At 41.8% G+C, this 16839-nt stretch overlaps 1 protein-coding gene across 1 annotated transcript in view; it reads left to right on the forward strand.

The window, feature by feature from the left end:
* The window catches only part of cacng3b (calcium channel, voltage-dependent, gamma subunit 3b), a 38531-nt gene extending 21698 nt beyond the window's left edge, over nucleotides 1-16833 (forward strand). Inside the window, exons 3-5 of the mRNA XM_005943605.3 lie at nucleotides 1021-1104; nucleotides 5075-5215; nucleotides 7688-16833. Of these exons, the coding sequence (XP_005943667.1) occupies nucleotides 1021-1104; nucleotides 5075-5215; nucleotides 7688-8199 (737 nt within the window). The 3' untranslated portion in view covers nucleotides 8200-16833. The remainder of the gene's footprint in view (nucleotides 1-1020; nucleotides 1105-5074; nucleotides 5216-7687) is intronic.
* The last annotated feature ends 6 nt before the right edge of the window (nucleotides 16834-16839 follow it).

The raw sequence follows: 16839 nt of genomic DNA on the forward strand, positions 1-16839 counted from the left end.
GCAGAGCTAAGCAGCATCTTCAGGGTAAGCTGCTAAGTAGTTTGTAAAATACATTTGCTGGAACACTACTAAACAGTGACATCACTCTTTTCTCTTCTAAATATACCTCTGACAACATGTGTGTGCGTACATACAATTTAGTTTCGCCTCTTTGCACCACCAGAGTGGTTTTTAAGTCAAATAATCAAGAGGTAACCTGAATTAGATGTAGTTCAAGGAGTTTTTAACATGAGCATCACATTAACTGAGCCATTTTTAAACACAGTCCCACATTTTTAAGAGGCTCAAAAGTAATTGAACAACTTACTGACTAGAATCGTGTCCAGGTGAGGCCTGTTCTCTCATTATGCCATGACAAATGAGGCTTATAAAAGATCTGATCTTAAAAGAAAAGATCCTACCACCCTTTTTACAGAGAAACGGCAAACATTTAGAAGTGGTCAAATAAACAATCTGGTACATCCTTAAAAAGGAGCACTGAGCAGCTCAGCAACACCAAAAGACTAAAAAAAAATATGACTAAAAACCATGTTGACAGAATTATTTCCATGGTTAAAAAACAACATCTGACCAAGTCAAGAACACTTGAGGAGGTGTGTATAATCAATCAAAACTCTATAATGCCTTAATGAATCAAAAATACAGAGGGTTTACAATAAGGTGCAAGCCACTAGTTACACTTGGACTTTCACAGAAAATGTCTTTAACTTGTACTAGTAAGATTAGAAAAGTGTGGAGAAGAAGAAAAAGGGAGAAACCGCATGATCTGAACAATATCGGGGCATCTGTGGCGAATGATACACGCGGCAGGATGAATTGTATAGTGTGCAGGGCTATACTCTCTGCTTACATTCAGAAAAATGCTGCGGAACTGATCGGACAGTACCACAGAGTTGTCCGTGTATACAATGAGATACATCCGAAAATTAGTATTTATCAAACAAAACAACTTTTCATGTCTGTGTTGTTCAAAATAAACTACTACTATACTATCTAAACTGATGTGTGTTTCTTCTCCAGGAACCTTCAGAGGTGTGTGTAAGAAAATTGATCACTTCCCAGAAGATGCTGACTATGAAGCAGACGCAGCTGAATACCTCCTACGTGAGTCTGATATGAGCACACACTGCACTGTGCATTCACAACTAGGCTTTTACTGGCCAGTGTTACCATATTTAGAGTAGAACTGTCTGACTAATCACTAAACTTGTTTTTTTGTTATCTCAACCCATCGTATGTTCCCAAGCGATGTAAAGCCAATTCCATTGTTAGGTGTGTGACAACAATGTTTCATATCGGCTTGAAAAGAGAATTATTTTGTAAAGTCTGCGTTAGAAACAGCACACAGGCATGATGTGGGTGTGAGGCAATCATGAACAACCCCCCTCTAACCCCCCTCTCTAGCCCCATCTGCAGGACAAACTACAGGGGTAGTATGGTTAAGGATCACAAAGTTAGTTCCATCCACTATTTTGTAGTAGCAACTCAAGACTAATGTAGAGGAAAGAGTACAGAACAATGGATTTTTTTTAATTAAATGTAACCAATTGAAAATCACAAAACACTGACAGTTAATCTTTCTTCTAGGAGTGGGATATTCCCACTAACCTTTTTTCTCTGGGGAAGAGAAAGCAGTAGTCAGTAAGCAGCTGAACACTGGAGGTGTTACAAATACAGTTAAAATAACACCAGTTAGTTATTTTGTCATTTCTTGTATGGAGCACTGTTTAGGCGTTTAACAGCTCACCTTATGTGCACAGTACTTATGCATACTGTTTTGATTACAGTTAAAAGGCATGTGATTGAACCCCTGAAGTTTTTCCTTTGATGGTGGCCTGCTACTTTGCCTCGCTGCACAAACTTGCACTGAAATATTCCAGCTATCACATTATTGTTAGGCAATAAACCTCTAATCCTGCCTTAACCATTAAATAGGTCTCTTGAGATTACAAATCTGCTTGGCAAGACAAGGCCAAGGCCAAGAGCAGCATTCACCTTGCATGCTTTTTTGACTGCAGGAGAAACCTGAGTGTGAGCATGGAGAAAACAATCAAACTCCATGGAGCATGTCCCTTTACAGGTTTGAAACCAGTGCTCTCTTGCTGTGAGGCAAAAGTTAGCTAACAGCTGAGCCACCATGCTGGCATCAAGGTAATCCCACACTGTTTCAGTATTGTTGAGGCCTGGGCTCTGGGGAGGCCATTCCATGATTGATATGTTTTATTGTGTTTTTATCTATCTTGGTATGCTTGTACTGTCTTGGCACTGTGATTGTGATCGTGCTGGAAATTGAATCTGTTGCCAGTCTAGCAATTTACAGATGGTATTGCATGGTGGTTCAAAAGTTGACAATTCTTTCGCTTTGACAAACAATAACAGGATCCACTGAAAGGCCACATCTCTGTCTCAGGTCCTGTGTCAAGTGTGGATATTTTCCATTTCTTAAGAATATGACTTTCAGATACTATTTATTCAATTCCATTCAATTTTATTTATCCATCCATTCGCGTCCGCTTATCCTTTTCAGGGTCGCGGGGGGCGCTGGAGCCTATCCCAGCTGTCATAGGGCGAGAGGCGGGGTACACCCTGGACAGGTCGCCAGTCTGTCGCAGGGCCAACACACAGAGACAGACAACCATTCGCACTCACATTCACTCACACATATGGGCAATTTGGATTAACCAATTAACCTATCCCCACTAAGTGCATGTCTTTGGACAGTGGGAGGAAGCCGGAGTACCCGGAGAGAACCCACGCAAACACGGGGAGAACATGCAAACTCCTCACAGAAAGACCCCGGCCTGATGGTGGAATTGAACTCAGGACCTTCTTGCTGTGCGGCAACAGTGCTAACCACCGTGCCACCGTGCAATTTTATTTATATAGCGCCAAATCACAACAAAAGTCGCCTCAAGGTGCTTCATAGATACAGAGAAAAACCCAACAATCATATGACCCCCTATGAGCAAGCACTTTGGCGACAGTGGGAAGGAAAAACTCCCTTTTAACAGGAAGAAACCTCCGGCAGAACCAGGCTCAGGGAGGGGCGGCCATCTGCTGCGACCGGTTGGGGTGAGAGAAGGAAGACAGGATAAAGACATGCTGTGGAAGAGAGACAGAGGTTAATAACAGATATGATTCAATGCAGAGAGGTCTGTTAACACATAGTGAGTGAGAAAGGTGACTGGAAAGGAAAAACTCAATGCATCATGGGAATCCCCGGCAGCCTACGTCTATTGCAGCATAACTAAGGGAGGATTCAGGGTCACCTGGTCCAGCCCTAACTATATGCTTTAGCAAAAAGGAAAGTTTTAAGCCTAATCTTGAAAGTAGAGATAGTGTCTGTCTCCTGAATCCAAACTGGAAGCTGGTTCCACAGAAGAGGGGCCTGAAAACTGAAGGCTCTCCCTCCCATTCTACTTTTAAATACTCTAGGAACAACAAGTAGGCCTGCAGAGCGAGAGCGAAGTGCTCTAATAGGGTGATTATATCTGGTGTAGATATTTTTGGGGGGCCTCCCACTTGTTCATTTGTCATCCACTTGTCCATTTACCTCAGATTTCAGGCCAATCTCCACACCATGCTGAAATGTGTCAGCTAATAACACTTTGGGGATCACCTTGTTGGTGCAAAAATAGTATTGTATGCCTATAAAAAAAATGTAATTTGGCTTTTTTATGTTTGAATGTTTCATAGGTCACTGTCACAAGTCACAAGCAAAACATAAGGAAATATAAAGAAGAAGACTTTCACTCAGTACTCTTTATCACTCTTCTCATCCAAAGGATAATGGGAAATGGGTAGTTTCTTAAAAAAAAAAAAAAAAAATATTATTGTGACTGGCATTTCTATGCCAGCTGGTATAATTATGTACCCAGAACAGTGTTTATAAACAGCAGCTGGCAATATTACAATGTCTAATAGCAGGAACAACAAAACAAATTATGACCTTAATGGCGTTCCATAACACTACATAATGAAGAAACACAAACTAATGGCAAGTAGTTAAGAAACTGAACCTAAAAAACGCCTTCATAAGGTTAAAAAGGATTATAAGAAAAAAAGAAGATAAAAAGATAAAGAGAGAGTATTTAGTAGAAAACACAGAGAAGTGAGCTCTCTGTTTATTGTAGGAGTAAAGGTGGAAAACAACAACAGAAAAGAAGGGGAAGGGATTCAGCCTGTGCCTCTTTTTCATTGCTCCACTGAACACAGAGCAACATCCCCAGAGGGAGCCAATTAGATCACAGTCCTCAGAGCTGATAAGCCAATAAGGAGCAGAGACCTAGTGACCAGCATTTCATGCAGCCCAGGGTTGTGGGCCATAGGGGCGGAGTCTGTACGAGCAATATCTGCAGCTCTCGGTCACGGCGGGAATGTTTTGCCACGCAAGAAACAACAAACATAAAGAAAACAGATGGAGAAAAAAACGACAATGATCTGCTTCGTTTACTTTTAGTCTTTTTGTGAAGACACAACCGTATATGATAAAACTCTGATGCATGGGCTCTCCTCATATATTCGGTGTCTCAAAATAGCCCGAATCTCAGTTCTGCGCAACAAGCTGTTTGCAAATATTCCTCAATATGTTATCGCATCCTGCACACATATGACAAATATTTCACTCCCACTGAAGCCTCACTTTCACATTCATTATTTTGCCTCGCATATGTCAGCGTGACTCTCCATCTGTCTTGGGTCTTGTCCATTTTTTTCCCCTTCTCCGTCCGTCTCTCGGTCTCTCTCCCTTGCTCTCTCTAGCAAATCCTCTGAATGCTTTAACATGTTCAGAATTCAGGTTCAGTCGAGCATTTAGCAGCCCGCTGCCTCGCGTGTGTAAAGTGGAACCTTTTTTTCTTTCTTTTTTTCTTCCCCTTGCATCTCCATCCTCCATCCAGCACAGAAGTGATGCGCACCAGTGATTTTGATGACGTAATGGTGGAGCTACTGTTCTTCCAGCACAAATGATCCTTCATCAGTTTCTGATGGATCTGAAAGGCGACGTCTTTACACGGCAAAATAAAAAGTTTGCACCTGTTATGAACGCGTTTCCACTCTTTGTGTGTATGTGCAGGTGCTGTGCGTGCCTCCAGTCTTTTCCCCATCATGAGTGTGGGTCTGCTGTTTCTGGGTGGGCTCTGCGTGGCTGCCAGTGAGTTTTACCGAAGCCGACACAACGTCATCCTCAGCGCAGGAATCTTCTTCGTCTCAGCAGGTTAGTCATCACTGCGAGTGTCTCTGCGTGTCCATGTGTGTCCTCTTTCCTCTTAGGAATTTAGCTACAGTGATCGTCAGTCATCAGAACAGCGTACATGAAACCACACTTACTAATTCACAAATTCAGCACCTCATACCACTTTTTTTTTTTATTTAAATACAGTACCAGCCAAATGCCTTACATTCTCTGACCTGGTGAAAGGAGCTTGAGATAACAACAAGGCGGCTGTCTGTGTGAGCCACATGTGTCTGAGTGTGTGCAGCTGTGTCACTGTGGGCCGACTCTAAACGGAGGAGGCACAGCATTCAGATATTTGTTGAGGAGCCCATTGAGCATCTAAAGCACACAGAAGAGCCCATGAGAGGCACCAAAGTGTGGATATGGGACACAGTAGCTGATTAATCAATCAACAAGAATGCCATGATGCCACTGTGAGGCACTGTGAGGGTGTGAGAGTGCAAACACACACACCTATAGAGTCTTTCATTGAGACGCAGCAAAGCATCTTTGCACACACCATTATACTTACGTATCTGTACTGTAATGATCCTGGTGATGTTCCCGGGGTCTCCTGGGGTCTTGCAAGGTGATTATTATTGGTCGGTTTTGTAATCGGAATTATTAAAAACACTCATTAACCTTTACTGATGCATTTATTGAACCCTTGTCTTTTTTAACAATGGATTTCCTTAAACGTTGAATAGGAGTTTAAAAAAAATCAATTTAAAGCAAATTAAAGTAAAGGCACTGCTGTAAACAACATTGGTTGAATTTATTATGTAGCACAATATAAAACGGGGGCATTGTTGCAAAACAGAACGCAGATAATCGTCTTATCTCGATTGTCTCGCCGGTAGCCAGAATTGTAATTAAAGACCTGAGATGCGCGGAAAAAAAACAAAACCGCTAAATCTTTACAACATTATTAGTTTTAACTAAGCATTTTTTATCTGACTCACATGTTAAGGTTTAGTAAGTTCACTTTAATTGCACTGAAAAGGTTATTAGTCACAGAAAAATTGTATTTTCATTAGTTTTTAACAAATGCGACTGTCTTTTGCAGAAAAATGCACCATGTCCACCAGATAGGACTAACGATGTAGCTGGAAACATTACAAATGAAATCGCTGAACAAACTGGTCAGCAATAACACAGTACAGGCTCATGCAGTGAGACAAAATGACAACACAATAGCCAACAAAAACATTACAAATAAGAGATATCCCACAGTAGCTTCACCACACACCTTGCTTTAATAAATGAAGGTTAACAGACAAAAATCACTGTTAAAAAAAAAGGGTGTGGTGTTGTAAGTTAGGATACTAAATTGCTCATGTTGTTTACAACATTCATGCACTAACAGATAAATGGAACTGGACCTGTTTGAGTGTCTACATGATCTGATTCGTTTCCTCTGATTGGCGGTGCTGTAAAGGATAAAGGGAAGGGACATTTTAGAGTTGGGGTTTTTTAAGCCAACAAACCGTGTTTTAGAAGAGCCTCAGTTACTGAGGTTTTGAAATTAAAGTATTCAATTACTGCACACTGCTCACTAGAGCCTGACCAATTTATCGATGGGCTGAAACTATCGGCCGATCAGCTATTTGTTATTTTAGCGGTATCGGTTATTTACACTGGCTGATGTGGCACAGTTTGTCCACCAGAGGGCAACTTCCCTGTTGACCACATGTGTTGGAACGCCACCAACACAAAAAAGCTTATCTGAGCAGAGGGTAAACAAGTAAATAAATAACTATACATATCAAATAGTGAAATCTGATTATGTTGTGTGCCTGAAAGAAAAAAAATACATTACATGATATATCAGGCGGCAGGTAGGTTTTGAACCCAATATTTCTAGAACTCATAGGATCAAAATACCAAAACACAAAACTCAGGAAAGGCAAAAGCCAGGGACTTACAAGCTAGGAACTATAGAAGAAACACAGGACACACAACACAAGGGAGGACACAATAAAGAAGCAAGAAAACTGAGGGTTTAAGAGGAGACGAGGGCAGATTGGGGAAAAACACACAGCTGAACTGAATCTAACCAATTAGACAAGTGGAAGGAAAACTGAATTTAACACACACAGGACAAGAGTCTGTCAAAATAAAACGAATAGGAACAGAAATGCAGAGTTTACACAACGAGAGAAAAGTGAACAAACACGGAGAAAGGACAGACTTCACGCAGGAAACGCTGAGACGAGGACAGGCTGGACAGGAAAGGGAACTAACCTCATCAAACAAGAAAGCAAGAACTAGAAACAAAGACAAAATCTAATAATATATTCAAATGACTAAATAAGTTAACACAAATCAGGTCACAAACCCAGAAATAATCATGAATGCTTTAAACCTTGGGTCCAATACACAGGTACCATGACCGTCTCTTAGTATACTGTAGTTGTGTTATTTTTGTTAGTTTGTGGCTCTCACAGTTTCTCTTTCTTTATGTCTGTCCAGGCCTCAGTAACATCATTGGAATTATTGTCTATATCTCAGCCAACTCTGGCGACCCAGGCCAGAGTGACAGCAAGAAGTCCTACTCCTATGGCTGGTCTTTTTACTTCGGCGCCCTCTCCTTCATTATGGCGGAAATGGTGGGTGTGCTGGCTGTGCACATGTTCATTGAGAAGCACCGCAAGCTCCGGGCCAAGTCCCGCACTGAGCTCATCAAGAAGTCCGCCTTTAGCCGCATCCCCTCCTATCGCTACCGTTTCCGGCGCCGCTCCAGCGTTCGCTCTTCAGAGGCTCCCAGCCGCGATGCCTCGCCACTGGGGAAAGGTGGCTACACAGGGCCCGCCGCCTCCGAGATGCCCATGTACACGCTGAACCCACGAGAGGCCGGCAATGCCGGCAGCAAACCTGTTGGCGGCTTAGGCGGGCTGCTTAACTCGGAGAGGGATTTCCTCCAGAGCAGCACGCTCACTAAAGACTACAGCAAGGACCCCAACCGCAGAACCACACCTGTCTGAGAGGTGCTGGCTACAGATATCGCCCCAATCAGAGTATCAAAGAGGAGGAGGATGAGAAATGTGGGGGGGGAGAGTGCAAGCAAAAGCAGGGGACACACAGGGTTATGGGGTGGGAAGGGGGGGGGGCGGTTGCTAAACTTCGACTGTGAACTGTGAACTTTTAGCCTTCGAACTGTGAATCCTGAGCCCTGTGAGAGTGTGTGCAGCAGGGTTGGTTTTAATAGAGAAGTTGTTCCCAGCCCCAGCACATATCACTGTAGTAATACTTGTAACTCCTTATATATCAAGGCACATTCGGTTTATGTTCATGAGTTTTATGTTCATAAATTGATTTTCAGGCTTTTTCCTCACAGGAGAAATGGGAATTAGTGGAAATGTAAAATATATTAAGTGTTTTTTCTGTTTGGGGCAACTTCTCTTTAAAAAAAAACAACAACAAAAAAAACAAAAGCACCACAAAAAAAACTACAATGTGAATTTGAGGAGAAGGAGTGACAGACTTTGTGTGAACCTCTGTCCTCCTGACCTTTTGGATAGCAGCAGAGTCGGGTCAGGGAAGGGGACCGGCCTTAGAGCTCCCAGCTGACCCTCTGATTACAGTAAACGTGAAGACGTCAGCACCTTGTCGTGGGCTCTGATTCCTTTTCAGTTCAGCTAGATTCAAATTATAAACTGAAGATCGGTTTGCCCATTTAAACCAGTGCATTTGTGGAAGCAGTTATCATTTTCTATACATTTTGTATATAAACTTTCATACTGATCGATCGGAAAGCTCGCTTCACGACTGAACTGAAAATGAATTGAGCTCTTCCCTGGTCACATTTTCCCCTCATCGCTCTGATTCCAGGTCAGTGGTTAAACCTACCTGGCGATTTCAATGAGTAAAGAAGAAACCGTGGATTAGCTGTTGCAGGCTGGGTAGAAAAGGTCTGACTCAACAACCTAAAGAATCTCTTATAGATGGTAACGTAAGATCCATTGGTGCTTCCTTCTGTTTTCTCTGCCACCTCTTGATTTATTTATTTTTTCACCTAAAACCTAAAAAGAGGTGGTCTGTCTGCCAAGCTGTCTGTCTGCGTCCATGTGTCACCTCTCACCTTTTTCTGTGTAGCCACACCTCCTCTCACCCTTCCCATCCTCTCCACTAGATTTAGCTCCTGTCTTCCATTGGTGGCGTTTTTGGAGACTAGTTAGGTTTTCTGGAGGTTGTTGGTTCAGGGTACTGTGGAGGGGAGACCACTGAGCTGTGAATAGGCTTTAAGGCAGCACCGTTTGTTTGCCCACTACCTCTTGGTGAACACATTTCTGATTTAATATTAAAACCTGTCAGATTTACAGCCGCAGGAGTAAACACAAGCTAAAGTAGACGTCTCCAATAGGAGGAAACTGTTCGTATGTAGCACACAAATTAAGCAGCGGGAGATGGAATTGGAGGATATCCAATTTTATTATTTATTTAAGTCACTCACAGCCTCCTCATTGCTCTTAATCTCCACTGCTCACACACTGGCTGACAAACTAGTTACTTACTCCACTGCCACCTCTCCAGCCTTAAGACGACCAGTGTCAAATACTGCTGCGATCCACGCATCGAGGCACCGGAGAACACTTTGTGTGCATCTGACTGAGCAGCAGTGTTTGGACGCCTTTCAGACTAATGGCCTTTACACACCGGACATGTAAAATTTGCACCAATATTTTGTTTGTTAAAAATACTCGCCTATTCTCAATGCAGGCGTTCACAGCTACCGCATAATTTTGCAAGACGAATTTGGATTTAATTTATGGAATCAAGCACAGTTTTTTAAGATTTTTTTGCATTCGAATTAACAGATCTGACCAATCAGACCACTGCATGTGGCAACAAGTGCGCTTGTAGCTCAAAACGCACTTACTGAACATACCGAAACGCAACAGTACTGTTTCTTTTCAGACATACAGCTAGATGGTGCTCCAGGTCAGTCAACTCTGAAATAATTTCCCTGCCTCCTCAGATGTGGGAAGAGCTCAGACTGCCCTGCTGACATCCTGAAATATGTACGACAGCAGTCGTGATAAAGATTCAACTCCTGGATCAAACCATGAAATTCTCCATGCTGCTGCCTTCTCGTGAGAATTGAATGAACCCAGAATCTCTGCTTCTTTCCTTTTGTTGTTTAGAAACATCAGGACCAGTTCATTGTGGCTTGATGCGTCTTTTTTGAGGACGTTTTTTGCAAAAATGCAGCATATACCTAACACGACAAATTCGCATCTGAAAGATCTAGAATTTCATTTTGGTTTTTTTGCAGCATGCTCGGTGTGTAATGGCCTTACTTTTCTGCAGGAAAAGCAGCACAAAAAACTACTGTGATAAAGCCCCTGATCTACTACTATATGCCTAATATTTACACAGTCAGTCCACTTGGTTTCCCAACAATCTAATGCTGCATCTGTGCATTTGTAAGCAGTGGCAACTACTGTAATTCTGAAGTATTCCAGCCTTTTAGTAAAAGGAGGCATATTCTAAAACATTAAGAAAACAAGCTGAATTATTCACTTTACTCAGTAATCTTCTATCTCACGACACGAGGCGACAGAATTTGACACTGTGAGAAAAAAGGCAACACAGCCATAAAATCTACAGAGAGGAGACAGGGAGGGTTGTGAAACCTGAGCATGAGTATCTAGTCACACCATTTTTCTCAACCTGTTTCTGGGACTGTGAGTAACAAGTAAGTGTGAAACTCAAAAGAGGAAAAAAAATGCTTTTTTTATTTTTTCAGTTATTGTTCTTTTACCTTCCCATAAACAGCCATTGCACTGTTTTGTATAAAGTCGACATGAAACAACACCAACCCGACACTGTCAAGCTACTACTCTGACAGTCATTACTCTGATAATAAAATATGTTTTAAACCTCGCACACACTGTTTAATTTATGATGCTGCTGTTTTATCTCCTGTCTCCGACGCCATAAAGGGAGCTTAAAGGGACAAACGTGCATTGCTACTGTCCTCTACATGTAAATATTAATTTTGCAACTGCAACTAGGGGCATCAGCTTTTGTCATGGGCTGTGAAAGGGGAAAAAAAACCCTACTTTTCTCCAAGCAAGGGCTTTTAATTTTTAAAGGACAGGAGCACACAAGGGCTTTTTATGCTCAGCACTGCAGCAATTTCATTTTAAGGGTGTAACGTGGGAGGGAGGGGGAGAAAAAGCAAAGTACATTTGCACAGAAACAATCGTTGTTGAACAAGCTAACCGCTAATACAGCACGCTTTGTGTAAAAGAGAAGCTGAAGTAGAGGAAAATCAGACTACGCTTTTCTACTCTGCTACTTTTTTTTGACTTAACTTTAGGTTAGATGAGTAATTTTGTGACGTAATTAGAGATGAAGACTATTGCCTTAAGCAAAGGTAGCATATTTAAGAGTTATTTCAGTTGCTTAAGATTCAAACATAAATTAGCAAAATATGCCTGGTGCCAAATATTACTCCAGATGTTTTCTATGTATCACGACCTCCAGGTTAGCTTTAGGTTTGCAGTTGTAAGTACTCTAATCCGCGTAGGATTTACTGACTCAACAGTAGCGGTAGCTTCGTAGCTCTCATCGGCTCAGACCTCGAGAGGTCTGCTTAGGGTCGAAGTTCAGAACTGCCATCCATGAGCCATGTCAGCGTTGACCATTCAAACCATGCATGCCATATCCATTTGCTTCCAGTGCTTACATTTGCTTTAGTCTCAAATGGCACCCTAATCTCTATACTCTGTAGGGATACTCGACTGCTACACAAAAGACGCCTTACAAGGGCGCGCGGGCCCATTAGCCCGCGCTGTAATGATGTTTACTTCAGTAGAGCACAGGGTGCTTTTTGAGACTAGGCCACTGTCTATCTCTTCTTCATAAAGCTTTGATACTCTGATATATTATTAGTAAAAAAAAATTATTCTATTCTATTCTAAAGGTGCCACTGTGCAGAGGATGATAAACTCTGTCACATATTATAGTAATCTATTCATTGGGGCGGGGGCTGGGGAGGGTTGATCGCAGGGGGGCGGAGTTGGGAAGCAGGGGTTGTAGTCTTTCTAATATTCTATTATTCTAGTTTCATTTTCTACTTTGATGTGATTGTGAGGTTGTGTTGTTTTAATCACATCTGAAGTTTCTGACAGGAGGGACATTAGGAGGAGTGGAGCACTCGGACGATCGCTCATGGACATAAACCTCACCTCACCGGTGCCAGAGGTCACTTTACAATTTGCCAGCAGGACACTCAGCACTGCAGCGCACACACACGCACACACACCACACGGACACATGCATTCCAAGTAGCTATACATACAAATTCCTCTACTTTTGAGGACTTTTACCCAAAGCTTCAATGCTAGTTTTTGTTGTTTGCACTTGCACAGGAGAAGACTGCGTCAGATAGCAGCCTACAAGCATCAGTAAACCCTCCAGTTTCACGAGTTTGGAAGACGTAATGACTGTTAATTAAAGAATAAAAACAGGGTTAAGAACTGTCCGATGCATTATTTAAAACCTGAAACAATGATGCATCGACTTCCAGGAAAAATATGGTTGGAAAACCCCCCAGAATGATTATTATCCAATCGTAGAACTCACGGCTATGTTAATAACAAAAGTAAGGGTATTTAAACACGCACAAGAGAACTAAACAGCTGTGAAAAGCATGTATTAGTGAGGCTAGTTAGTGAATAAAAGGTTTCAGTTTGCTCAGAAGCATATAGATCAGACTCTGGAGGAATGGAAAAAGGTCATGTGGTCTGATGAGTCCAGATTTACCGTGTTACAGAGTGATTTATGCATCAGGGTAAGATAGATCCAGCCTTTACTTTACCTCTGGGGTTGCTTCAGTTGGTCTGATCTAGGTTCAGCAACCTTATGTACCCCCCCCCCCACCCCCAAGAAATGGGGGTCAGTTGATGATGTGATTAAAATGAATGACCAACAATGATTCCTTTCTTTTCTCACAGCACAGGCATGATGATCCAAGATAATTGACAATCTTTAGGATGTGCTGCAGAATCAAAAACAAAACTGGACAGAAATAAACATCCGCATCATGTAAGCTCATCAAAATAATGCCATCATCATCAAAGGTAATCAGCTGATATCAGTTTTGACCGAACAGCGTAATCAAACTTTTGCACACTTAAACTTTAACTTGAAATAGAATTCGAAGCTTTGGGATTATTGGTCCTCATGAGTATAGGAGCACAAGAACACAGCACACAACGATGTAGCCTCGTTAATGATCACACACACACACATACATGCTCACAGCTTCAGCTTTGCCCGGTGTGGCGCAGAGAGAAATGTTCTGTTCTGGGTTAAAAAAAACAAAAACAACTATCACTGTGTCATGTTTGGTGTTTCTTTGGAAGAAAATGACAAACTGTTACCACTGCGTCGCTGTTGTGTCGCTCCTCGATGGGACTTCAGTACACTGAGCCAGCTAATCAACCACGGAGGACCAGAAAAAAACTGTTTTGAAGGAATAGTTCAGAGACAAACACTTGCTATAAGCACTCTACACTTTGCACTCGCAACACACACACCAACACACACTAACGCATTTAAGGTCACTGTGTGAGGAGGGCTTACAGGTGGAGTTATGTGCCTGCATGTTTGTGTGTGTTAATATTTACATTGTGCGTGTTTGTGTGCGTGTGTGCAGTTAGCCTCTCCTCACCCATGCACCCAGTGCCTGCCTGTCCTGCCTTCAGACAGCTCCAAGATCAGCCATGGGGCGTCCAGTATAACCTCCTCTGCATCCTCGCGACCTTTAATGGTTGGACTGGGATCAGTTTTAGAGCTAACTGCCCCGATCATTCCTCAGCAGACGCAGCCATACAAGCTAATAGGACTGTTCTGGATTCAGTCGGCTCTGGCGGAAACATTTTTATTATACTTTTTAATTTGGATCTTGTTTTTCTTACATTGACGTCTCTGTCTGTGCAGCTGGTTTAGGATCAGCAGAGGGGGCTTGGGGATAGACTATGATCTATTGAGTCCCTAGTGACACCTGGTCCTGAATCAGCACAAGCTGATTTTGCCTGCTGTTCCTCGTGTTCCCAAATGTCCCATAAATTTGGGAAAACAAACTGTGTTTGCTCTGAAAGACTTACTTGTAAAATTGTTAGGCTTTTTAAAATGTGTCCTTTAGGAAGTTTCACTCACCAGATTCCCTCCCCCAAATGATTTCACTTTAACTTCAAGCATTGTTGACGGCGGTGGCAGTTTATGGATTGCGGACGTGGTAGTTGTTGTTTTAAGTTTTCTAAACATAATCTATTGATAGATAAAGAATAGCAACCATTATTACAAGAATTATTCCAGTCTTGGTGGCTATTGGGCCTGTTTCCCTGTTTTATTTTTTTTTTGGGGGGGGGGGGTTGTGCCAACCTTTAGCCTTTTAGGAAGAGAGATTTTGTACCTGTCCTATATTTCACATGAATTATTTTGACAGGGAATACAGAGCGATTAAAATGTGCTTTTAACGGTTTTGCCTCAAGCCCTGCATTCAGACAGTGCTGTTTACGTAGTTTACAGAATATATCTGTGGCTGGCACGGTTGACTGACCAAGGATGAAAGGCCCAAAACGGTATCGTGTTTTACCAAGCTTGGAGAGTTTCGCTCTGCATCAGGAATATTCAGGCTCCTTCTTGCTTAAATTTCTTTTGAAAGTAGCAACAAAACATGTTTTTTCTCTTCCTGAACAAGTGAAATCAGACTGTGCCCTTAAACGAAAAGATCGTGACTGTTTTTACTGAGATTTACAGAAGACTCGCAGGGAAATATCTACAACACTTAATGTGACATACTTGTATTGGATTACTACACAGGTTTCTCTATGAGAAAAGCCACGCACCATAGAGTCTAAATTGCCCTTGAGTTTTTACTGAGCCATGTTGTAATGGGTAGAGTCAGGCTACTCAGTGTACGAAACCAGTGTGACAGTGCACTGGCTGTGGGCTTTTTGCCACGTTTGCTGCATAACTCTGTGATTGGCAAAGCCAGTTAGCACTACTTCATTTCAGACTGTAAAAAACATTAAATCAACAGTTGCTATGATATTTGCTTCATCTTTCAAGATTAAGTAAGTTATTTGCTACACAAGTAAAATACCCAGCAAACCATATACAGGACGTAAAATAGAGGTGAAGTAAAAATAGTATTTCAATGCACACGTCTTCTCCTTGTCCACAGACTAGTATAACCGTAACCTTTTAAAAAGCCATTTGTACATCTAAAATCTGCCTCCTTTCCTGCACCCTGGACTTAATGCGTCAGGTTGTTACAGCCACCACCTCTCTGTCCCTGATATGACCGTCATTACCCAGAGATCAGAACACTGTCACGTGTCACGTGTGTCACGTGAAAGTCTTGCAAGAATGTAAAGAAATACTCAAGCAGACATAGTTAGCATCTCCAAGATGTCAACAAAAACCCCGCAGAAAGTGGCTAGCATGGCCGTAAACTGTTGCGCTGTGCCTCAAATTACATATTTCTGTACACCTACAGTTTAAATTAAGCAAAACATTTGAGTGGAAATGTGTCCAGTAGCGGTCGTGATGCTGGTTAGCCTGCTTCGCACAAAGACCCATAATTCTTTTAAGCTAATGTGAGAAAGCTATGTCCTGTGTACTTAGCACACACACCAGTATTAATTAACAGATATTGCACTTGTTGTGGCATGTTTTAGTGTTTTGTTAACTTCTTGAATTCTGTAGAAGAATCTGAAGAATTTATTATTACAGAAAGACAGAGACTAAAAAAGCAGCAGCTAGCGATCCAGTATTTTTGATACAACTCTAAAAAGAAGAAGAAGTTACTTTCAGCTGCTCTTTTATTCACATGGGTTGCCCACAGTGTGGAAGTGTCTGAACTGAGATACACCGACAGTTTCTGGTGGTAAATAAATGTAACCTGACTTTATCCATTTCAAACTGACCCGAGGACTGTTAGAAAAAAATGCCAGAGCACAAACTCAGGATTAGAGTCTGATATTTTATTTTATTTCTTATGGATTTGTCAGTTAGTTTATTAATTTCTGAACAGAGCAACAAAATTTGCCACAAAGACAGAGCAAACAATCCAGAAATATTGTCTGTTCATATGTATATTGTGAGTACAGCGGTGGCCAGCATAAAGTTGTTTTCAGGGAGTGTATCTTAGAGGCATTGTAGCATTTTGCTTCAAGATGAAGCAGTTGATAACTATAAGGAGGACTAGTAACAATCAGCTGTTACTCTGTGTGTCTTTAGGGTTAACACTGGAGATTTTGGGTGTTTTCTTGCAGCAGTCATGAAAGTATAAAGTCAAATGTACAGCTGAAACTTCAAGTAGCATAAAAAGTAACACTAAAAGCATGATGGTAATAGGTTTAAGTGTTAAAGATTGTGTAAATCAGTGTCAGCGGGCAGCTTTTTATCTTGCTCCATACCTCTGAGTCCTATCATGAGATAATTAGTCCTCTACAAACAAATATACACACACACATGCATGCAGAAACATGCTGGCACTCACATTTGTCTTTCTATACACAGGAACACTGACTGCATCATTCACACACACACACACACACACACACACACACACACACACACACACACACACACACACACACACA

The sequence above is a fragment of the Haplochromis burtoni genome, unplaced genomic scaffold (genome assembly GCF_018398535.1).
Source record: "Haplochromis burtoni strain Fernald_Lab_line unplaced genomic scaffold, NCSU_Asbu1 Contig_379, whole genome shotgun sequence".
Lineage (NCBI taxonomy): Eukaryota > Metazoa > Chordata > Actinopteri > Cichliformes > Cichlidae > Haplochromis > Haplochromis burtoni.